The sequence below is a fragment of the Olea europaea genome, chromosome 11, assembly GCF_002742605.1.
Source record: "Olea europaea var. sylvestris chromosome 11, O_europaea_v1, whole genome shotgun sequence".
NCBI lineage: Eukaryota > Viridiplantae > Streptophyta > Magnoliopsida > Lamiales > Oleaceae > Olea > Olea europaea.
This window is the reverse complement of record NC_036247.1, coordinates 3593825-3618756: the sequence shown is the minus strand read 5'-3', so window position 1 is coordinate 3618756 and position 24932 is coordinate 3593825. Positions and strand designations below refer to the sequence as shown.

Here is a 24932-nt window from a genome sequence, read left to right as displayed (position 1 = left end):
AAACACTCACTATTGAGATGTAAATTTATCTGTCATGAATTGGAGCCCACTTGGCAGATGAACTGGATAAATCTTCCTTTGAAGCAAAGGTAAAGGTCTGCCTCAGCGTCATTTAGAAGGAAGACAAGTAGCTCATAACTGGAAATGGTTTTTTGCTCATCTTGGACAATTTTGAGAAGTAATTCCGCCGTATTGCCCTTTAATTTTTTTGTTAATATTAATGTTGTTCAATGTAATGTGCCAAACGTGTTCAGACCAATCTTTTGTACAAATAATGTGCAGTGTCCCATATCAGGCATCCACTCTCATGGACCAAGCAGTTTTCCTTTCCTTGGTGGCTGGTGCTATGTATACCTTGGCCCAATATTCAAGTACTAAAATGGTAAATGGAAGGGAAAATTACCTAGAAACCTACCTTTAAAGACTAATTTTCAAAAATAGAGAAGGTTAGTTTTAATTTCAAAATTCAGGTGGTAATTATATTTTAATAATTATAATTAATAAAAATTTAATAAAATCTAATCTACATATACCACCCACGCACACCAGTGACTCCACCCCCATTTCAATTCATTCCCAAATTGTAAGTAACCCTAACCATCTCTCTCTGTCAGCTTCTCTCTCTATGCCATCTCTCTCTCTATCACTTTCTCTACCATCAACCACCTAACCCTCTTCTTTTCTGGCACCACAAAATTCACTGACCACCACTACCAAAGAAGCAACACACCGGCCATGGTTTTTCTTGCAACATCGCTTGTCGCCACTTGCAGAAGTAATGGTGAAGACTGGTGACGACTTGAGCCTTCTCATCGGAGATTTCTTCACTTATCTATCCTGTTTTACTTCGCCGGAAAACGATTTGACCGCTCTCATCGTCGGAGCAACGATGGTTTGTGGTGGTTTTTTAGGTAATTTTTAGATGATTTTTGGTGGTTTTTAAGTTGATTTTGCGATGGTTTTAAGGTGGTGCTGGTAGTGTTTTTGAGGAATGCGGACAAATTACCAAAATCAGATGTTGATCTATTGGAATTCCCTTTAAATTTAGAGTATCTAGAAGCTGAATTCTTCTCATGGTGGTGGTGTGCTGTGAGTGCTTTGTGCAGTGGTGTTGTGGCGATTTTTCGGGTGTTGTGGTGGTGGTAATTGTGGGAGGCAGTGGAATAGATGCAATGGTGCTCATGGTGGTATTTGGGGTGCGATGATTTTCTAATCTATTGTTCATTGGTGGTGATGGTGGGTTGTGACTTGATATTGATTTGGTCACACACAGTCACTTTTAATATAATTTTGATCACAATTAGTCACACCGAATGCAAAGTTAGTCACAGTTAATCACATGTATGTGATGTGTGCAAATTTGTTTGTGGTGACCCTATACGACCAAGTATGTGTTTGTTGTGATCATTTGTGACCAATTTTGTATTGATTGTGACTTGAGATTGGCATAGTCACAAACAGTCACACTAAATACAAATTTGGTCACAATTAGTCACAAATGACACAGGTATGGTCACAAATATCACAGGTGCAAATCTGATCACTTACAATGCACCATTACGATCACCACAGCTTTTTGGAGATTTTTCAACAGTGGGGTGTAGAGAGAGAAATTGTTTTCAAATTTTGGAGATTTTTCTATGGCGAGCCAGAGTAGTGCTTGGAATAGTTACCGGAGTAGGCGCTGGGTGGGTCATTGGAGCAGTTTTTGGAGTGGTTGTCGGAGCAGTTTGGCGGGGTGATCGTCGAAATAGTTTCCGGAGTGGCCACCGGAACAATCGTCATAGCCGTTACCGGAGTGGTCGCCGGAGCTCTGGTGGTGGGTGGAGGAAAGGTGGTGATAAGATGAGGTGGATGGCATGGGTGGAAATAACTAATGGATATTATATTATAATTTAATATTTAATAAATTTATTGATCACCTGATTTTTGAAATATATGATTGAGTTTGTTATTTATGAAATGTGATCTTTAAAACTATGATTTATGTGGTCTTCCCTAAATGGAATCCAACTCGACCCTGAATTGTGCCGTAAAGATCTCGACCCACAAATATTATTTTGCACGTGGCGAGGAAGTTTGATAACTAGTCATTATTATAAAAAAAAAAAAAAAAAAAAAGTTGAATCCCAACCTTGAGGGTCCCCACCACCCCTCCCCTAGAGTTTTGTGAGGGAGGTAAATCGCGGAATGTGCTTCAACAGGCCAGTGGAGCAAGAGCTACATGTACATTGCGCCTACAAGGAATCCGATTCCATGTCTCAGGAATCAAACCCCTACACTGCGGTTGCCAGCAAAGCGTGAGATAACCTCACTTCTGTCCTTTGCACCATTGGGCTATGCCCCGGAAGGCAACTAGTCATTAATATTTAATAGGGTTTCGGAAGGTGTAAAGTGTAGGTAAGCGTAGAAATCGGATTTTAAGTTTTACGAGTCTAGAAAGAACTTAGGAGTAAAAAAAATGTTTTCATATTTTAATATTATTTTAAATTCTTAATCATTCTAAAAATTATTAAATAATTAAAATAATACACACCAAATATCTAAATTTATAAAATGCTATACAATTTTCAAGTTTTTGAAATACAAAATCTGGACTATTTTTCATTGTTTCAACTTTCAACTAAACATGTTTTACTCGATAGATTTATAGAAATTTCATACACACTTTTGAAGTTCTCAACAAAATGATGAATTTCAAAATCATAATTACATAATGTAGATAGCACCGTAACTTAAATCTTATCTAACTCTTTTATCAGATAAAATTGTTTTATATTTTGTATAGATAAAGTCAACCAAAAACTTGAAACTAAAGTCAAATAAAAGATTTTTGAAAAAAGGAAAATAATAATAATAATAAACTAAAGTCAAATAAAAAACTTTTAAAAACAGGAAAAATATAAAAAAATTAAAGAAAAACTAATAAAGCACCGAATGGAAAGGGAATGAATGCGAGAAGAGAAGGCAAGGTCTTGATTGAGGGATTTCTAGAAAGATGCATCGGCTCCTCCAGCTCAGCGCCTAATCATGCATTTAGTGATCAAGTGTCAAGCTGACTGCTTAATTTTGTGTTTACTGTCAAAGCGTAGCATAATTACCAGCGCCTCACCTAGACATACTTTTTAGAACACTTATATTTAGTATATCACAGACATTACTAACTTAAGAATGTATATGCATAGAATAAATAATTTACTAAGCAGTAATCACTAACACATTAATTAATTCGTGGATAACTTTTAGATGAATCTAAAAAATTTAATAAATTGCATTAAATTGATGCGTCGTGCTACTTCTATTAAGCATCATTGCTTAGTAAATCATTTTTCAGATATATAGATGAAGCGATCTTAGGATAAATATTTGTAATGCACTACAAAGTACAATAAATTAATATAATGAATTAATGATCAAATCATAATTTTTAATTCATTAAAACTAATCTAATTCCAAACGAACTATTAACCAAATATTTTAACAAATCTATATCGTTACATTGGATTGAGTTAATGATTGTAATTATTTGTCAAGCTGGAGCAACATTCTCCATTATATTAATATTAAAGTTTTTATTCGTTGAACCACAATTGAATTGTAATAAAAATTATTTGTCTTCGCTTATTGTCGTACTTATATCCACATTTTATTCAAGATCTTTTTTCGATTGAAATATTGCGATAACATTTTCGAAATAAGATGCATTATCGAACTTTTGTATTCATTGCCTTTTTTGTTTATATAAAAGTACGAGGAAAAAAAGTCTTTTATGCCCTCATAACAGATCTTTCATATAGAAATCGACATCAAAGATAAAATATGAAAATTAATGGAATTGTTATGTCTCTGCCTACATGGAATGTCATTTGGCTACTAGCTAAGCAAGGATGTCAACTGAGTTCTTTCCGAGGCAATGGAGGACCGAGGACATCCAACTCATTGTTGACAGAACCTCCGATGCTACGTAACTTGGGGCATAATCGTCACTTTCCTTTTTATAGGCAATCTCTAGATTTACAATGCTTAACGACACAAAGTGGTAAAGGTTGACCTTCAGCCTTATGCAAATGATTGCTCTAACATATAGATTCATGCGAGAAATAAATGGAGCGACGTTACCTACAATGGTGATTGAGCGTAAATATTCTTTTATTTGCCTAAGATAGTGGGCGGGGTTGTGAACTTATTGATGTTTTGGATGCGACATGTGATGTGATAGACTTGGCTCTTGAGTCATTAGGATGATGGTAAACGTGTCAATCATTAAGGAGTCTCCATTCCTTTTTTCATCTATAAAGACTCACATTTAGTGCAAGGGTAATCTACTTTACTATTCTCACTGGCTCTCAAAATACAAACCTGACTCCAAACTATTGTACACGAATGAATTTAATCACCTTTTTGAAAGAAAAACGAAAAAGAAAAAAAGGGCAGGTCGTGCTTGGTATCATTGATACTATCTTTGCGTGATTGAAGCTGGTGGTATTCCACTCAGGATCTTCCTCTTTGATTCTGAAAAGGCAAGAAAGTCTTGTAGTAGCAGCTCCTGTGTTTCATTCAATGAGTTATTTCATATGCCAAGACTATGATGACACAAATTTTGTAATTCATATCTCTCGAATTAGTCAATGACTAAGCAGTTAAGTTGGATAGCGGGCCGTTATAATGCACTCAAAAAAAGCAGAAAAAAAGAAAGAAAGAAGGGTTTGTTGGAGTAAATAACATCAGCAAAACTTTTGCTAACTAGAGAATGTGAGTGCTGATGCATATAGGCATAGATTAATTTGTTGTTTTGCTTATCGAGCAGGAAGTTTTCTGTGCACTAGGACAGTCAACTGATTTAATGAAAATTAATTACCTTATGAAATTATCCAATTTCAATCGATGTCACGGTGACCACCACCAGCCGTCCGCCAGGTGGTGCAATTCGGGCAACCCTTCAAATTTTGTTAACGCAACTAATTTCTACCCCTCTAACTTTGCTTTAGCCAGTGGTAATTTGTCATGCTCATGTTCCTCAAAATCGTTGATTATCACGTCAACATCACCCCAATCAACTTTTCGAGCTTTTGTTTCTAGTAAACAAATTTCGAGAAAAATCGAAACTTGCCAATGATTCAATGAAATTGACCTTTTTTGAGAATGCACCAAAAAAAATAAAAAAAAAAATGGATTGCATTTTTCACAATATACCCAAACCATTGAATGTAAGTTGGAATTGTGATAAATGACTATTGGTAGGGTTGGACAAAACTCCCGTATCAAACTAGATTGAACCGGAGCAAAATTGAACCAAATTGAGCGATTTTTCTTAAGTTTAATACACAAACGGTTATCTGAATTGATAATCGATAAGTTCGATTTGGTTCTTGGTTCTAGATTAAGAACCGAAGAACTGAATCTTCTTAATTTTTTTTAATTTGTTATTTTAAATAAGTCAAATTATTATTTTTTAAATAAATTTGCTAACTAGTTGATTTAACTCAAACCCAAAAATATGATTTTACAAAAGACATATAAGATTGGACTATATTATTTCGTAAGACCTAAAATTTAACATGTCATTAGTTGAGTTAATGTAATTTTGTAAATATTAAAAAATTATACAGAACTTAATAACCGAATGGAATCGAACCCGAACGATTCCATTTTCTAAATACCCAAACATGCCCACCCCTAACGGTTAGTGGTGGTTATAACAGGTGACCATGGTGGTGGGATTGATTTTCCCTTGTTTGATCCCCATTATCTTAAAATTTATTTTTTTAAACTCATTTTCAATCACAAATTTTCATAATAAAATATTTTACACGTAAATTAAATTTTTTTTACCTTTTTACTACACATTCTTCAAAAATTTACAATTACAAAATGTTTTTTCAACAAAAAATATTGCTCAAACACATGCTTATCCCCTTGTTTGACATTTATTATTTGATTTACGTACTTATTTTCAAATATACATTCACACAATAAAAATATTTTACATGTAAATTGAGAACTTTTTCATACTTTTTAACTACACGTTCTCAAAAAATCACTATACAGAAAATTGTCTTTTCAAAATAATGGTAATCAAACAGGGGGTTAGTTTGTTTTAGAGTGGGATGGGCAGGAGAAAAATAGTAACTTCCCTTTTATTTGTTTTCATTTTTTTTTCTTTTTAAATTATTTTATGTTAAAATTATAATGTTATTATGTTGTCCTTATTATATTTGGTCAAAATTAATTTTTTAATTAATTAACAGTTAAAATGTTTGGAACAGTGACCCAAATAAAAAGTTTGGATGAAATCTATGATAAAATAAAAGGATTAATTATTATATGAATGGTCATTGAAGTTTGCCCTATATTATTACTTAGTCTTTGAACTTAAAAATATAACTTAATGGTTACTGAACTTTGCCAAGTGTTACCACTTTATAATCGAACTTTAAAATGTATCTCAATAGTCACCGAACTTTGCACCGTGTTACCCATCCGTCACTCAAATGGAAAAATCCTTTAAGTCCAACAAACGACGTCAACTTGAGTGACGGATGGGTAACACAGTGCAAAGTTCGGTGATTATTGAGATACATTTTAAAGTTCGATTATGAAGTAATACCACTTGACGAAGTTCAATGACCATTGAGTTACGTTTTCAAGTTCAGTGACTAAGTAGTAACATAGTTGTAAAATCAAATTGACCTTAGTTACATTGGCACTATTCGAACATTTTTGTACTTTTATTTAATTTTTCTTTGTCATTTTCTTTTAGTGTTCCAACTATTTCTTTTTCAATCTAATTATGCGGAGTTTGAGATACGGTGAATTAATACCAATTGATCTAAAAATCAAACGTACGTTTTCACCGTCATTGATGAATATTAGCAACAATTCTATTTTTATTTAATTTATAGGTCTCTGATTTTCTGTTTTCTCTTTTTTTCCTTCATTTTCTTTGATTTCTTCTTTCATAGAGGTCGATTTGCGAAGTTTAGCCCTTGTTTGATCCCCATTTTGAGGGATAAAATGATTTTTTGAATAGTATATTGATGAAAAATGTGTAATTAAAAAATAAAGAAAAGTTTTGAACTTACGTGTAATATTATTTTATTGAATAATATGTGATTGAATGATGTCAAATCACTATTTAAGAATGTATTTTTTTTTTTTTAAAGAATGAGACTCAAACAAGGGTTTAATAATTCAATTTAAAAATATATTTTAATGATCCTTGAACTTTGTCCTCTGTTACTACTTAGTCACTGAACTTAAAAACGTAACTCAATGGTCACTGAACTTCGTTAAATGTTATTACTTCATAATCGAACTTTAAAATGTATCTCAATGGTTACCGAACTTTGCACCGTGTTACCCATCCGTCACTCAAGTTGACGCCGTTTGTTGGATTTAACGAATTTTTCCATTTGAGTGACGGATGGGTAATACAGTGCAAAGTTCGATGATCATTGAGATACATTTTAAAGTTTGATTATGAAGTAGTAACACTTGACGAAGTTCAGTGATCATTGAGTTACGTTTTTAAGTTCAGTGACTAAGTAGTAATATAGGGCAAAGTTCAGTAACCATTCATATAATTAACCCTAAAATAAAAGGATTGTGAATGCAAACGCAATTCTCCCTCAATTATATCCGCGCTACTTTTGAAATGGGCATTGCTTTGTCTTCTTCCTCGCTGAACAAATCATACCCTTTGTCATCTGTAAATGGCGGGCGCACAATTATGGGGCCTCTGTTTCCCTGTTCTGCATCAACTGCCCCTACTATATATAGTCAAATTCATTAATTCAGAGCAGGAATTGCTGCATAGAACCTGAAGATAATCCCAGTCAAGTCCAATACCTGTTAAATGACTCGGATGTATCCACTGAATCTTGACCCCAACCCTATTCGCCCTTCGCCCTCTACTTTATATGGATCAAAGCACCTCACGTTTGGACTGCGACTGTGGCTGTTCTCTTCAGCTGTGTACACTTTCAGGTATGCAGATGTCTTACTTGGACTCTTTTTCAAATTTTTATTCCGTCCAAGCTTGTTTACTGCGCTTGCCATTTACTTTTTCCAAGAGTCAAGGTGATCGGATCGAGTATGAATTGAATGGCTGATTTTTATTTATTTTTTCTTGATTTAGGACAACAAGATGGCAGGATTGGCTATTCGTGGATGTTTTTGGGCTGTGTTGTTGTATTTTTATGTTCAATTTGCAGTGGCACAAAAGGCTGATCCCTCTGAAGGTGGAATGTTTTCTAATTATTTAGAGCAATATTGTCTTCTGGTTACCATTTCACGATATAAAACTTTAAGCTGGTATTCAAATTGGTTAAAGCTGTATCATATATTCATGTCAATTGTCCAACTGGTTTATTAAATTAAGACAATAAACTTATGAAATGTACTTCCATAATCTGTTGACAAGCAGTGTTTTTTAATTGAATTATTGTGTTCAACAAAAATGCACAATTTTTATTTTTTGAAGACTCGTACAATTTGTCTATTCCTTCACGCCCAAATGTGAAGACTACTTTAATGAATTCAGGGTTACTACCAAATTCTGACTATCAGCTTGTTGCTTTTTCAAATTATCATTTTCTACTGAATGATCATTTATCCCCGTGACAATGATTGCACGATGGATCTAGGAACTCTTTCTTGGACAATGGCAATATAGGAAGATTGTTATTTGTATATGGCATTTTCTGATATCTGATTGAATCACTTAGTTTTTGTACCTTTGTGGAATTTTAGGAGAAGATTTTGCTTTACTAGATTACTTCTTCATCACTCAAACATCCACACGTATTTGTATCATCTTACAACTAAAAGTTTGTGAATATTTGCAGTCACCGTTTTGGTAGCTTTGAAGAGTTCTTTGACTGATCATATGAAACAACTTAGTAACTGGAACAAGGGGGATCCTTGTAGGTCAAATTGGACAGGAGTTCTATGTTTTGATGCGGTTGGAGCTGATGGCTATTTGCATATCAGGGAGTTGTAAGTTATTTTCCTTTTTTTTTTTTATATTAAAATGGCCTGTGAATAATTTGTATTGGAAAGTTATTATTATTCTATGGCAGGGTGTGAATTATTATTGTTTTTGTCTCTGTTTCTGTTTCTGTTTCTGTTTCTGTTATTGTTCTTATAACTTAAAACTTTTGAACAATGATCTTTTATTGCTGAATCTGTTACAACTTACCTCAATATAAGCACTATAATCCTTATATCTTCTCCTTCTTGTTGCAGACAGCTAATGAATATGTATCTATCAGGAAATTTAGCTCCTGATCTTGGTCAATTATCTCAACTCCAAATTTTGTGAGTTATTACAAATTAATGTATTGGCTAAATTGTCAATAGCTTAAACTATCACTGAATCATTCTCACTGTTTGCCCTTCGGCAATGCTAATATTTGTCCCTTTTGAAAGGAATTTCATGTGGAACGACTTGACTGGGACTTTGCCGAAGGAGATTGGAAACATTAAATCTTTGAAACTTCTGTAAGTCTAATTTACTGCAATAAAGTGCTTTTTGTGTTATCTTTTGAATTTTTCCACCCTTCACCCTGGAAGCAGAATTAAGCGTCCTGGGTTATTGCTGAATATGTGTCTATCCATTTGTCTTTACCCCATGCAGATCCTGAATTCTAATTCCTAAATATATTTGTTGACGACTTTGGACTAAAAGTATGATTGATAGAACGAAGGGCGAAATTCTCATTTGACTGCTCTATATTTTAGGAACTTTGGGAGGCTTGTCGAAAAGATCTCGTTATCCATATAAACACCTAATTTCTGACTTCCGTGATAATTTTGAAATGTAAAATTTGCATTCAAATGCAAATATATATGTAGCATGCTTTGGATGTATGTAATGTACAAGGTGAAATTCATATTAGCTTTTTCTCCCTTATGATTACTGAGGGTCGAGTGATATAATTTACTAGTTTTTACCTGATTTTATGTCATTTATGCAGGCTCTTGAGTGGAAACAAGTTGACTGGTTCTTTGCCTGACGAGATCGGTAATCTTTCAGAATTAGATAGAATTCAAATAGATCAAAATTCAATATCAGGACCGATACCAAAATCAATTTCAAATATGAAGAAGCTTAAACATCTGTGAGTGCATCTTGTGCAATTCTATTTTCAGGAGGGGTTTAGTTTACATACCCTCTATTTATTTTCATTCATCTGACTTCTGCAGCCATTTCAACAATAACTCGCTCAGTGGTCAAATTCCTGTTGAGCTTACTAATGTATCCACTATTTATCATTTGTAAGCTCTCCCTCGTACTTCTTTACATTTAATACCTTTAAAATTATCCATTTAGTTAGATAGTAGCTCGCTGACAATTGTGTTCATCATAATTTTTGCTTACAGACTTTTTGACAATAATAACCTAGCTGGCTATCTTCCATCAGACTTGTCAAAATTATCGAATTTGCGCATACTGTAAGTTCCTATCACATTTCCTAGGTGTAATTTATTAGTATATCTTGTGGTTCTAATCTCTTGTAAATTATTTTTTTACTATGTATTCATTCCACAATTTGTATATTTAAGGACGGAAAAAGTAAATTGTCAAGCTGTTTCAATTCACAGTTTCTCATGACCCCTTAAGCTACCTGCACATTGACCCTGGCTTGGTCATGCATACTCGACTTTATATCATATTTGTGGAATTAGATATCCATTGTGTCTCGCGAGACATTTTGATGATGATATATGTCACAGAAGACAATAACAGTCTTCCTCATTTTGCACTTTTTTTAATCCAACTATTTCCAACTAACCCAAAATTTATTTCTTGTTCTTCCACCTCATGCGCTTATGTAAGTTAAATTGTTCTTTAGTTTTTCATGGAAAAACAATATTGAGGCCTTTCCATGTCTATGGAAATTTGCTATCAACTATCAGCAGTAATGTGAAGGTCTTCAGTGAATGTTTCCATGACATTTTTGAAATATTATGGGAGTGCACTATTTCTATTTCTCTCGCAGTCAACTTGATAACAACAATTTCAGCGGTTCTGATATTCCAGTTTCTTATGGAGATTTCGTAAACGTAGTGAAAATGTAAGTGCTCCTTGAACAAATTTCTTCCATTCTCGATCTATCTCTTATAATTGCATTTACTAATATAAATGCTTTATTCTTTAGGCCTAGCCTTCTCTAGTGTTATGAGGAATACCTGGAAACAATCTGGCTCTAATAATAGCCATGTAAAATAATGAATTCTGATGCAGGGTTTGTCTTGTTCACATGTTATAGATTCATTCTTTTTGGCCTTCATACATATGATACTCTACAAAAATAAAGGTCCCTTTTACATTTGTAAAATATTTTATGATTCCCATATTTTATTTTCGTAAATTGTAGTATCATTCCTAATGCGTCAAAATTTTGTTCAGACACATTGAACCTAAAATGCTGAAATTTTCGGAAGTTCAAAACTGACTAACTTTACAACCTAGAATGGTTAATATGCGTCTGGATAGATTACATAGGAGTGCATATTCCCATACTATCACATCTGAAGCAGTATCATTTTGTTCTCAATTCAAACACATGCATGGAGTCACTTGACCATTGTAAAATGAGTGTATGAGACTATAGGATTTTAATTAGATTCATTATCATTGAACTGGAATGTTTTACTTGCAAGACAAGAACATGGCTTCTTTAAAGAACTGCAGGTAATTAGATTTCATTCTTAATGATCGAAATTTGTAACTTCAATATTTTGGCTATCAAATCTCCCACTCATTATCTGCTTGTTCTCAACTGTTATTTTTCCTCTCCCTCACCATGGCGAGGCTCTTCCTTCCCTACACCTGTTCTTTCCTCGTCACCACACCACAAAATACCTAGGGATGTCTCCTGATGGACTTGTTAAAGGAAAAGAATGGAGTAATTCAGGAAAAAATCATCTCTTTCTCAGTGAAACGAGAAGACTGAAACAACAGATGGAAGAAATATAAAAGGAGGGCACTGCTGCTGGAGGGAGAGAGGAAGAGAGATTTGTGGTAGAAACTGAAAGACGCTTCCCTTAACTTAGATATAGACATAAAGTGATTCTGACTGAAATAATGATCTCCTGTATAGTATTATAGTATTACTGCAAGTTTACATCAAGCACTCCTAGTGAATAACTAAAAGATCTCTATGTGCTTGTCTCTGTGCGTGTGTGTGGAGATTTTAAGAGGATGACATTCTATGACCTCGTATAAAACAACTGAAAGATGGTTCTTTGGATATGTCAGAAGTCTTAGAAATTGCAGCTTGCGAGGAACTATTCCTGATCTCAGCAGAGTAGCTAATCTCAGTTACATGTAAGTTTGATTTTGGGCTTGTTGCATTATTATTTCTCCTTTCACTACTAGGCATTAAATTCATTACATTTGCTTAGCTTACTGGCTTTCTTCTGCCACAGAGATCTCAGCTGGAATGGGCTCTCTGGATCTATACCAGCGAATAAGCTTTCAGACAATATAACAACTATGTATGAAACTTCACCGGGCTCCTGCTTCTATTTTCATTCCATTTAGCACATTTTCTCCTATATATAAGCAACTTTAATTCCTATATGCTAGCAGATTGTGTACATGTTTGATGGTCTGGGAAACTTATTATTGTCCTTAAATGTCTGGTGCAGTGATCTGTCAAATAACCATCTCAATGGATCCATTCCTGAAAATTTTTCACAACTTCCAAAACTTCAGAATCTGTGAGAATTTGCATATCATGCAATTATTTTAGCTACGGCACATAAGTTTAGTGTGATATTTCATTAGCTATGACACTTTTTATGCTCAATAAGATGATTAATGCCGCAGATTACTCGAGAATAACCTTTTGAGTGGTTCTATCTCAACCGACATTTGGCGCAACAAGTCTTTCTCTGCTAAAGCCATACTTACAATGTAAGAACTAAAACTACATAATTAGGATTCAGTCTATCATACAATGAATTACAATGGTTGACTGACTCTATGAGAAGGCACATCTCACTAACTCCTTCTTTATTGCACTTCGTAAACGAGCAATCTTCGAAATAATTCAATTTCGGACATTTTAGGAGATGTTAGTCCACCTTCAAATGTCACCTTCAGGTACTTCTCTATCTTCCACTGAAAATTTGTTGATATTTGATTGGAACCAGGGAACATTATATTTATCAACCAGTTTCTCATTCTAATGGAAATGGTGACGTAAACTTACAACATAAACATGAAACAAAATTCAATTTATTGAGTTGTGCACTTTATCTTTTGATCCTCATTTCTGATGCTGAATAAATTATTATTGGGGGTACTGCTTGCTGGGCAGTGGAATGTTTATAAATTGCTGTCCAAGAGAGCGTAAAAAGCCAAAAATAAAAAATGTCAAAGATAATGATGTATTATGCACACAAGGCAAATAAAGAGAGCAGAAGCCATTTTGCATTGAAATTATAAAACTTTCCTATCCCATGAATTATTCTTCCTTTATTATTTCAGGTGCCTTCCAGCTGCCTCATCGATTAGCTGTGGTCGTAAACACAAATAATATCAAAATATTGCCGTCTAGTTTTATTGAGATTTGTTTTTTTTTTCCCGGCAACGTTGCTGTTCTTTCAAGTTAAGGTGTGAGTTGCTGTAGTGTCAATATTATGGGCCTCTACTAGTGATTTTTTCGAGTTATGAGCACTACTTTGAAACTCATCTGGCATTTTCTCATGATATTTCCTGATTCCAAAACCAAAATTATGGCTCAATCACCAGTGGGACAGCCTCCATGACAGGATTCAAATGAAAGAAAAGAAGAACAAGAAATTATTGAAAGCTATTAATTATATTGCATAATGATAGTACAGAACAAAGAAACTGATAGACCACTCGTTCACTAAATTTTTGCCTGCCTCCTATCCTGCCTTTACCTTTATTTATGTCCTACCCCAACTGACTTTTCCTAACCAATTTCCCCGCTAACAGATTTCTGCTTCCCCTTCCCTCCAGCTGGTACTTCATCCTTCTTTGCTCTTCTAGAATAGGTAAACCGGATGGCGGGCTTATCAGAGCTCTACTTTGAAACTCATCTGGCAGTTTTCTCATGATATTTCCAGATCCCAAAACCAAAATTATGGCTCAACCTTTAGTGAATCATTAAAGAATTGAATTTTAAGAGGTGTGATTGCATGTTAATGGTTCGATTGTTTGTTTTGTTGTTGACAATAATTTATTTAATTGAATTTGAATTATAATTATGTTGGAAGTGTTTTTTTCTAAACCTCACTTTACTGTCATTTGGTAATTATTCTCCAGGCTTCAAGGCAATCCAGTATGCCATAAAGCAGATATTTTGAAGATTGTCCTGTTCTGTGGACCGAATTCTGGGATGGATTATGTGCCCAATTATTCAACAAATTCGACCATGATATGTCCCATCCAAGCATGTCCTGTGGGCAATTATTTTGAATACGTGCCAGCATCTCCTATCCCTTGCTTCTGTGCTTCACCCATCCTAATTGGATATAGGCTGAAAAGTCCTAGTTTCTCTTATCTCCCTCCATACGAGCTCCCACTTGAGTTATACTTAACTAGTTCTCTTGCTTTACACCTTTAACAATTATATATTGACTCTTTTTTCTGGGAAGAAGGGCCTCGTCTGAGGATGTACTTGAAGCTTTTTCCTGTGGCTGGTACTGATCATTCAAGTCTATTCAATGCAAGTGAAATTATTCGGATCAGAAGCATCTTTACAACTTGGGAATTTCCTAGAAATGACTTTTATGGACCTTATGAGCTTCTCAACTTCACTCTAGTGGGTCCTTACTCATATGGTAAGCACTCTGGTCAATTGGCATTAAAAGACTAATTTATACTTGTCAAGGTCAGCTCTAATAGAACTATTGAACATATCTCCAAGATAAAGCTGAATGCTGAAACACTTCCCACTCAGTCGTACTGACACGAATTTGATGAGGTCCTCTGTCATTAGGTTCCAAGTGGTTAAATTGACTTGAAATACATTCACCATACATGGCATCAGAACTGGAGGGTAATTTAAGAAACGAAGAAAGTAAAAAGGGGGACTTTTGTGACTCAAAGTGTTACAACCAAGAAAACAACAATGCAACTGCATTTTGACTGTATCAATGAAGGAATCTGGTTTAGCCAGTTCTTTATTCTGTGGACTCAACTTTTCTGTCTTCAGAACCATGTGATGCTCTGGAGTCTGGAATTCTGGTGGCATGCAAGTTAAAATGTTAAACTAATCTTCATCTCTGTTGTTGATGAAGTTAAAATGGTCCAGCGTGGTTGCCCAAAAATTTGGTTTTGCTGTACTTTTAAAGATGTAATCCATGGAGCGGCTAAAAAAGATCCATGGAGCCAAACTCAAGTTTATTGAGAACATGACTTAGCTTCTTGTTGTTGTTGTTATATATCTCTATCATACTCAAGCTTTCATGTAAAAACTGAATACCAGAATGTAAATTAATCATACTTTATTACATTCCTCTAATATCTTATTGTTTATGCAGTGAATTTTAATACTCAAGGCACAGGTATGAGCAGGGGCATCTTGATATCTATCATACTTGGGTCTGTTGTCTTTGCAGTAATTATATCAGCAACTCTGTCAAGTTCACTCACAAAAAGTTATACTAACTACCGTATATTGTCAAGGAAACGTTTCTGTAAGTGTTCCAAGTTGATAAAACTTTAATTTCTTTCAAATATAATTAGGGGAAAGTGAGGTGGTTATTTTACACTGCAGCCTCAAAGCTTTCAATAAAAATAGAAGGTGTTAGAAGCTTCACCTTTAAAGAAATGGCATTGGCTACAAATGATTTCCATAGTTCTGCTCAAGTGGGCCAAGGTGGTTATGGCACTGTTTACAAGGGGATTTTATCTGATCAAACAGTTGTAGCCATAAAGCGAGCAAAAGAAGGATCTTTACAGGGTAAAAAGGAATTCTTGACAGAGATAGAACTGTTGTCAAGGCTGCATCACCGAAACCTAGTTTCTCTGATTGGATACTGCGATGAAGAAGGCGGACAGGTATGTTAAAATGGGAGAATTCTTGTTATAGATATCGTGTTTGAACTTTTTTACGCCACTCAAGGATTTTGCCTTTGTTTTCTTCTGTAATCTTAATTTAACAATACTGTTTAATGTTAAGATTTGGGGTCCATCTTAATAAAGTCAACCTTATTAAGAGGAGTGTCCCAATTCTTTATATATTGGTCATTGTTTCGGTATTTTACCGATGTGGGATTATATTCCCTTAACATGCCCCCACAAGATGGTGGCTCGTTTGAGCAGACCAATCTTGAAATCCGTGTGCTCATTTTAGAGACTTAATCGGATCGAATCGCTCGTTGGAGCTTAATGGGCTCTGATACCATTTTAAGACTTGGGGTTCATCTTAACAAGGTCAACTTTTTTAAGAAGAGTGTCCCAATCCTTTATATATTGGTCATTGTTTCGGTATTTTACCGATGTGGGATTATATTCCCTTAACATTTAATTTGTCAACTTTCTGGACATAAAAAGTGCCAACGGTTGTTAAGCGCTTCTTTCAATTATGAGGTTGAACTGTAAATACGTCTTTCCTGGGGATGACCATTTTGATGGAGAACAAAGAACGTAAACTTTTAACTAGAGGAGTTCCAGATTCTGTTTTGTGTGGATGTCCCCTTCTGTGGGACATTTTTCTTGTTCTTTCTTTTCTGTATTGTTTCTCATGTTGAATTTATTATTATTATTTTATTTTATATTATTATTTTATTTTTTTATTATTATCATTATTTTTTTATTATTTTTTTTGCGGGGTGCGGTATCGGCAATGAAATTAATGAATACGACGATTTTCTTCGTGAAAATAATGTGTATTAGTGATGCATTTGCAGATGCTGGTTTATGAATTCATGCCAAATGGCACATTGCGAAACTGGCTTTCAGGTGAGGAAATAACTTCGAGTTTGCCATTCTTTAATCTGGTTGCTTGATCATCACTTATTTCCGTTGTTTTTGGACCAGAATTTGAGACAAGATACCATTTCGAGTGGTCGTTTATGAGGATTTCCTAACATTGATGATTTTAAATTATGCTTTACTACCCTCGTATATTCTCTGACTGAAACCTCAGATTTTGAAGTATATCTACATATGCCACAATGAGACATTTGATAGGCATACTATTGCAGCTTGATTGAAAGATTATGTTTTCTTGTTAAAGGATAGATCACTTTGCCACTGGAAACAAGAAAAATCATGACATTTATTTTAATATCATTCATCTATTTCTGTTATTTGACAGCCAAGTCAAATAAAGCTCCGGAGTTTGGAGTAAGGTTGCGCATTGCATTGGGTGCAGCGAAGGGCATTCTCTACCTCCATACTGAAGCTAATCCGCCCATCTTCCATAGAGACATCAAATCCAGCAACATTCTTTTGGATTCCAAGCTAACCGCTAAAGTAGCTGACTTTGGTCTTTCACGACTTGCGCCTGCCTTGGACGATGAAGGGGCTGTGCCTAATCACGTATCCACTCTTGTGAAGGGCACACCAGTAAGTCTGATTCAGTTGTTAAGTTTAAATTTGAGAGTTTAAAGAAAATAAGAAAATTAACAGGTTTATGATAAATTCCGTTTTTTCTGTTTTTTTATTTGTGCACTTTTAGCATTCAGTTTCCTGGTGTTAATGGTTTTTCTACTACATGTAGGGTTACCTTGATCCTGAATACTTTATGACCCATAAGTTAACGGACAAAAGTGATGTCTACAGCTTTGGAGTTGTCCTTTTGGAGATCCTAACAGGCATGCATCCAATATCTTATGGCAAAAATATTGTTCGTGAGGTACCGTACTACTACCCAATTATATATCCTCTCTCATAAACAGATGAATCGTCTTTGATTTGTGATAGAAAATAGAAAGAAGTGCTTATTCTCTCAGCTGTTACAAAAGAATGGTAGAACATACAAAACTACGCAGAAGTTAAGGAGTACATTGTTTACAGAAGCTAAAATCATTAAATATTTTCTATGAACTATTAGTTTTGACTGTTTAGAAATCAACTCTAGAGGTAGTATTTGGACTCTCTGCCAGTGTTGAATCATATGATTAGTTGATTATGTTATTTTGAGATCTAACAGATGCACTTTGTTGAAAATTTTGAACTTTCAGAGAGATGACACTTCGGCTGTTTACAATTTTCGTGCTGTTGAAATTTGAACTTACAAATCTTCTCTTTAATACCGTATTAACCACCTCATCTGAATGTTTAAACTGTCAAAGAAATGATAAATTTATTCATGTATATATTTTGTCTAAACATGTGTAATGTGGACAAATGACATTTAGTGTTCTTGAACTTTCGCAGTATCAAGAGAAATCATGATGCTGAAAAAACTGAAACTAAGATTTTGCATGTTCAATAATGTCAGGTGAATATGGCTCGAAAATCAGGAACACCATTTTCCATTATAGATAGCAGAATGGGATCTTACCCTTCAGTATGTATGGAAAAATTTGTGCTTTTGGCTCTTAGTTGTTGCCAAGATAAACCAGAAGATAGACCATCAATGCTTGTAGTGGTAAGGGAGCTCGAAGAAATTCTTCGATTGATGCTCTTCCAATTTCAAATCCAAACATTTTAATGAGTTGATGCCTTCATCGTCCACAACTACCAATTACGACCTACCTATGTCCGGAGGTTATCTTAGTAGTCTCACGCTGACTGTCACACCACGCAAATCGCCTCGAGTTTGTCCAAAACTAGACTTGTAATTAGAATATTATGTCATAAGATGTAATGTATATATATTCCACTGAGTTCTGCAAAATTTATGGTAGTGTGTATTCTACTTGGTTTTGAAAAGCACAAATACGTGTATTGTACATGAATAAATTTCTCGGTAGTCCAATATTATATTATCCTAGAAAAACGAAGTCTCCACTCCAAATCTCACAATCAACATTCGCATGTCACTGAAACGAATCAAAACGAATGGTTAACGGTTGATCCAGCTTAAGTACACGTGCCATGCCAAGAAAAATATTATCATTTTCACATTCAAAAACAAGCAAACCTGTTTATTATTAATCCAAAAGTAAAAGAAACAGGAAGAAAGCACAGCGTTGGGGTAAGGACTGGGTGGGTTATGATCCTCATCACTTGGAAGTAGATTCACTACTGCCAAAGTCATCATACTCATCCACCAGTTTCCCCCTCTCTTCAGCAGATCCGACAAGAGTAGTGCCTGCCTTCCCTTGATCGACGCTCTGTGATCCTGTTAACCTGGCTAAAATCACGAATGACATCCCTCCAAGAACATTGTTCAAACATCTTAAAACGACAACTGAGGATTTGAAGACGAACGGTGGAAGCCCCTTGGCTAGCAAAAACTCAACCCCATTCAGAGTTTGGTATCTCAAATTACTGCTGAGGCCCATGTGAATTGCCCAAGTAAGAGCATTCAAAACTGTTGGTGGAGGCTTGTTTGGTGTCTCAAAGTTTGGATCCATCTTCTTCCTCATCTTGATCAAACCATTCGAAATAGCAGTTCCAACAAGTCCAGCTGCAAATCCAACAGCAGCAAACAGAGTTCCTTTATACACAAAAGTACCTAACCTATTCAACATACTATAAGGTCCTGGCTCAAACATGTGGCTCGTCGGAGAATTTGCGAAAATTGCAGGAAGACCTGCGCTCGAAGAAGCCAAAGTTGGCGCTAGGAGATACATGAGCACAAAATTCAGAATCGAACCAACAACAAGAGTAGAAAACACGAAATCAAGCTCATTGAGGCCAAAATTTGGACGAGATGCCATATCACCAATAACACAAGCAGTAACACCAACCAATTCCTCCATAAGAACCTTGAATGGGAATTGTGGATCGGCAGCAACCCTTGACCTCCAACCATTCAGAAAAGCACCAATTGGTCCAAAACCATCCAATGAAGACTTGGAATCATCCGAATCTCCACCACCATCAGCCCAACCTCCACTGTCACTATCCCCACCACCACTACCTCCTCGAAAACCGATATCACTACCACCCCCAGCACAAGGGATATGAAAATTAGATAATTGTGTAGTTTCAGCACATTTTAACGAGCAAATGGAAAGCTCATTTGGGGAAGTACTATGAACAAATCTGCGAGTAAAATTGGAAATTTCACGGTAGGAGGTGAACTGGCGATAGTGGCCAGCAAGAGGAGAGTATCGAAGCTGAGTCATTGTCGCCATTATTTCCAGCCAAAATCAAAATTTGGCCACCTCTCACTTTCTGCAAAAGGAAAAAATAGCGCAAAGAAATCAAATTGATAATTCAAATGCAGTTCATGAAAATTCATATAATTTTTCGAACAGTATAAATAATTATCCAATTACAAACCGAGATCATAAAATTCAGGAATTCACATTTTTAGAAGAAACAAGATGGAGCATCAGCAAATCAAGGAATAAAAGTATACACCTTTTTTCTTGAGGGCAGTAAGAAATTACAGAAAACAAGATCTGTAAAACTTCAGTGAGACAAACAATAATCTTTGCCTATTATTTTAAGCACTATAGGAACTTCACGAGTACAGGATCTGAATCTGGTCAGTGTTTTTTCAACTGCGCTGATAATAAGAACGTACTGCGCTTTATGAATCTTTTAAACCCTAATTCGGGACGGCCAAAGATAGATACTACTAATTTTTGTGTGTAAACTTTGAATCGACGGACAGTGATGTGAGTAGGTGAATTTACAGCGGTGGGCTCAGATGTAAAATGGACCGGGTTAAATCGATCGGATCCAACACGACGTGGGCCAAGGAAGCCCAGTAGTTTCTAAATGGGTTTCGTGGAAAGTGCACCACCTACCTAGTATATTTAAAAAATATTCGAACAATACTTTTTAACCTTTTTATCCAATAATTAATACTAAATTTAAGTAAACAACTCAATTTCTAACAATATTAATCATGGCAACTTAATTTCCTCCACCAAACACGCCCTTAATATACGTTTGACAATATTCGAAATCCTCAACCCTTTCATATTTTGTGAATGTTGATTTGACATGAATCCTCCCCCAAAGAAATCCCAAAAACCATCCCAGACATTAATAAAGAAGATTTACATTTGTTTCATTAAATATATCGATTTTAAGATCATCATTTTGCCATGATTAGGGCTCCGTATTCTATATAAAAACCCTAACAGTAGGTGACTACAACAAACCAGAAAGAAAATTGCAAACCGTTGTTGTTGTTGTTGAAGGTACAGTTCCAAATTCAGATAGACAATGGATCACCAACTTGCAAACCAAATTTGTGTTTGAACAAGAATAAGCAAAAAGTTGAAAACATACCACACACCATTGATTCAAGTCCTCGTTTTTCTATGGGGTTGGTATGGGAGCAACAAAAGGTTGACGTTACGCCTGGCAGCCCCAAAACGCTGATTGTCATTTGGTTCCATCACTCAACAAATAAGGGATTCATCAAAGTCGCTGGATTTGATAGATTTTATATGTAATATGTAATGTAAATTAGATTTTGACCCTGTTTGATTCTCATTTTTGGGATAAAATATATTATGGAATAGTGATGTTTTGAAGAATGTGTGATTAAAAAGTAAGAATTTTTTTTTGAAATACGTGTATAATTATTTTATAGAATAATGTATGGTTAAAAATAAATTTTGGAAAAATACATTCTTGAAAAAATTGGAATCAAATAGGGGCTTTATATAAATTGATCTAATGGCTGAGACATTTGGCCCAATCACATCTAGAGCCAACCTTGCACGACAACTTTTCAAACATGAATGCAGGAATTTGATTGAAGCATATGATATGGATTTCAACCTAGTGCCGTGCAACACAAGACATGACATTAAGTTGAAGGGAGTGGTGATACAATAGATGCTTTTGGACAATTTCCTTACTATGTTTTGGTTATTTCTTTTGATCAATTAGTTGAAGTGACAAACTTAGTTTCCAGTTTCTGTTGTTTTACATTCTGACCTCTTTTGACATTGTTTCATGGTACAGTCAATGTGGAGTTGTGTTTCTCAAACCACACTTTCATAAGTGAAAATACGTTTTCTCCCACTTGTATCTCTATGGACAGTTGGTAGTTTGGTATTGGCTTACAAATGGTCACGCGAGTTGTGATTTCTCTTGGTTATTGGGGACCGTTGATATAATCCTATGACTGAGATTTAGTCTTCAATAATTAATGGCTTTTGAGGGTTGGGAAAAGGAGCAGTTGGTCACTCTCTCTTTTGAAGAAATTGTCTTTTTGGTTTTTTCTCTCTGTAGCTCTCTCTCCCCTCTACTTCTTCTTTTCTTTTTAGATCTGAAGAACTTTGGTAATCTTTGTAATAATCTTCTAGTTATCTGATGATGGTAGAATGTTGGTACAGTGTTTTAGGCCTTGTTTGTGACTGATAAATCTGTATTTTGTTCTTGACAAGGTTTTGTCTAGTTTTGTGGGATAGGGTTCGAGTTATTGAGAGATCCTTGTAGATTGATGACCATATAGTGAGTCTGATTTGGTTTTCTCAAATGGTTGTATTGTACACTCTCTTAAAGGTTTCTTGCTAGTGACGGGCTTACTTCTGAGCTCCCCAGATCGGGCCGTGTTTGGCTGAATTGGGTGAACGATTCTTGTGTTCGATTTATGTTCTTGATTTATTTTTACTATTTGTACGATTGCTTGTGGGTTTTGGTCGATAATCCTAACAAATCTGGCATCAGATCTCAATTTTCGAGGCATCTGCATGATATACCTTGTGCTAAGGATATTTTGTGAGTTGAGGAAAGTAAATCGTCGTGCATATTCTACTTTTTTGGATCTGCAGTATTCGGCTTTTTCATTTCTTGAGATTTTTATTTTTTCTTTACTTTCTATCCAGATCTTAAAGATCTGCATAGACATCTAAGGAGACTAATTTTTCTGTTGAAGTGCGTAGGTCAAGAACTAAAGATTGGTAAGCACTTGACCGGTTCTAGTTTGGCAGGTGATAGGGTGGTCTTTAAAAACTTTTGATTGCACTGTTGTTCAACGGTGTTGTAGGTGAGATCTTACCATTAAAAGAACCTGTATAATTTTGGTGCACAAAAATTGCATGTCTATTGTTCTGTGGATTAATTAGTGACATTGTACACTGTGAATTGATCTGACAATAGGAGCACGTTTAGGTATTATACAAAGTTCTTCATATCTGTTGTGTAATTCTTTGAATTCCCAACACGTTGTCTGCCTGTGTATATTGCTTCAGTTGTACAAGTTAAGATAATTGTTTTTCATTCAGTGATTTACATTACTTTAAATCTGTTAGAAAGTTTCTTGGTTTTTTGGTATTCATAAATTGTTGTGTATGTCATGGCTTCTAGTAGTAACCACCCTTTTACAGAACCTATGATGGGTTCTAAGGTCGAATTATCACAATTCGATGGAAAGGAGGTTTACTCAATTTGGAAGCAGAAAATGAGGGCTATATTGGTCCAACAAAAGGTTGCGAAAGCCCTGGATGACCTTGATAAATATTCCGATGAACTTAAAGCCAAACCTGATGAGATTCTTGAAATGAATGAAATTGCTTACAGCTCGATTATCCTGCACTTATCTGATAATATAGTAAGGCAAGTAGAGGAATCTAAAATTGCTAGAGACCTATGGATAGCCTTGGATAATTTGTTCTTGACCAAGACTTTACCAAATAAAATTTATCTCCCGGAAAAACTGTTCAGTTTTAAAACGGATGACCGAAAAGACCTTGAAATCAATTTGAGTGATTTTAGCATACTGGTAAAGAGTCTTTCTCATAATAGTAAAAAATTTGAAGATGAAGATCTTGCAGTGATCCTTCTAATCTCCTTACCTGATTCTTATAAGGATATCAGAAATACTATAAAATACTCAAGAGATGCTTTAACACAATCAATCGTGACAAATGCCCTAAGATATAGAGAATTGGAAGTCAAGAAAGACTCTAAACTAAACTCAAGAGAGGAGAGTTTGTTTGTAAGAGGAAGACCAATAAAAAGGGAAAAAAATTCACAGAATAAAAGATTCAAGTCCAAATCCAAAACCAGATCTAAATCAAGAGACAAAAGCAATAAAAAATGCTATGACTGTGGTAAACTTAGCCATTTCAAAAGAGACTGCTTTGAGTTAAAGAAGAAGCTAAAAGAATCCAGCAACATTAAGTTAAATAATGTTGCTGTGAGTTCTAAACTTGACAGCCTTCTTGTAATGATTGTGACAAATGAAGAAACAGACACTAACTGGATTTTAGATTATGGACGTAAATTTCATATGTGTCCAAATAAATCTTGGTTTCATAACGACAAGGAGATAGAACCCTGGAAAGTATATATGAGTGATAACAATTCATAAAATGTACTTGGAATTGGTGACATTTCAATCAAAATGTATGATGGAAGTGTTGGGCAGATAAAAAATGTGAGATATGTCCCAAATCTAAAAAGAAACCTCATTTCATTGGGGATTCTTGAAAATGAGGAACGTACATTTAAATCTGAAAATAACACTTCAAAAATCTTTAAAGGATCTCCTGAAGTCATGAAGGGGCCTAAAAGGAATGGGCTATACTACTTAATGGGAAAAACTGTTAATTCCCAAGACCCAAGATCTTTAAATAAAAACTGAGGGCAAATTTGAATTGTAGCATTGTAGAATGGGTCATATTGGAAATAAGGGCTTAAAGCATCTTAATGACTAGAAATTGTTTGGGAAATATAAAGTGGAACCCCTTAATTTTTGTGAAACATGTGTGCTAGGGAAGTCTCATAGAGTGAGTTTTGAGACCAGGTCACACACAATAAATAGACAATTAGACTATGTCCATGCAGATTTATGGGGGCCAGAAAACCACCCAACCTTTGGTGGAAATAAATATTTTCTTTCTATAATTGATGA

General features: G+C 35.0%; 2 protein-coding genes across 3 annotated transcripts; one reads left to right on the top strand and one right to left on the bottom strand.

Annotated features, from left to right (window-relative positions):
* Positions 1–7659: 7659 nt before the first annotated feature.
* LOC111403017 (probable LRR receptor-like serine/threonine-protein kinase At1g06840) lies at positions 7660–18916 on the top strand. Its single transcript, XM_023031361.1, is given in 21 exon segments — positions 7660–7986; positions 8138–8240; positions 8847–8997; positions 9247–9318; positions 9430–9501; positions 9978–10121; positions 10207–10278; positions 10384–10455; positions 11004–11078; positions 12266–12334; positions 12436–12504; positions 12658–12729; positions 12839–12925; positions 13046–13114; positions 14306–14823; positions 15526–15681; positions 15762–16045; positions 16897–16948; positions 17307–17557; positions 17712–17846; positions 18435–18916. Coding segments are annotated over 20 exon segments (2727 nt in total). The 5' UTR covers positions 7660–7986; positions 8138–8146; the 3' UTR covers positions 18648–18916.
* A 63-nt stretch (positions 18917–18979) lies between these two features.
* On the bottom strand, positions 18980–20735 carry LOC111403019 (protein RETICULATA-RELATED 3, chloroplastic-like). 2 transcript variants are annotated; one of them, XM_023031362.1, is made up of 2 exons: positions 20471–20735; positions 18980–20281 (listed from the first exon to the last, which is right to left on the bottom strand). In XM_023031362.1, the coding sequence occupies exon 2, from the start codon at positions 20239–20241 to the stop codon at positions 19162–19164; it is 1080 nt and encodes a 359-aa protein (XP_022887130.1). In that variant the 5' UTR covers positions 20242–20281; positions 20471–20735; the 3' UTR covers positions 18980–19161. The 2 variants fall into 2 exon arrangements, with proteins under 2 accessions (XP_022887130.1, XP_022887131.1); XM_023031363.1 differs by lacking the exon at positions 20471–20735 and adding an exon at positions 20416–20436.
* Positions 20736–24932: the final 4197 nt, after the last annotated feature.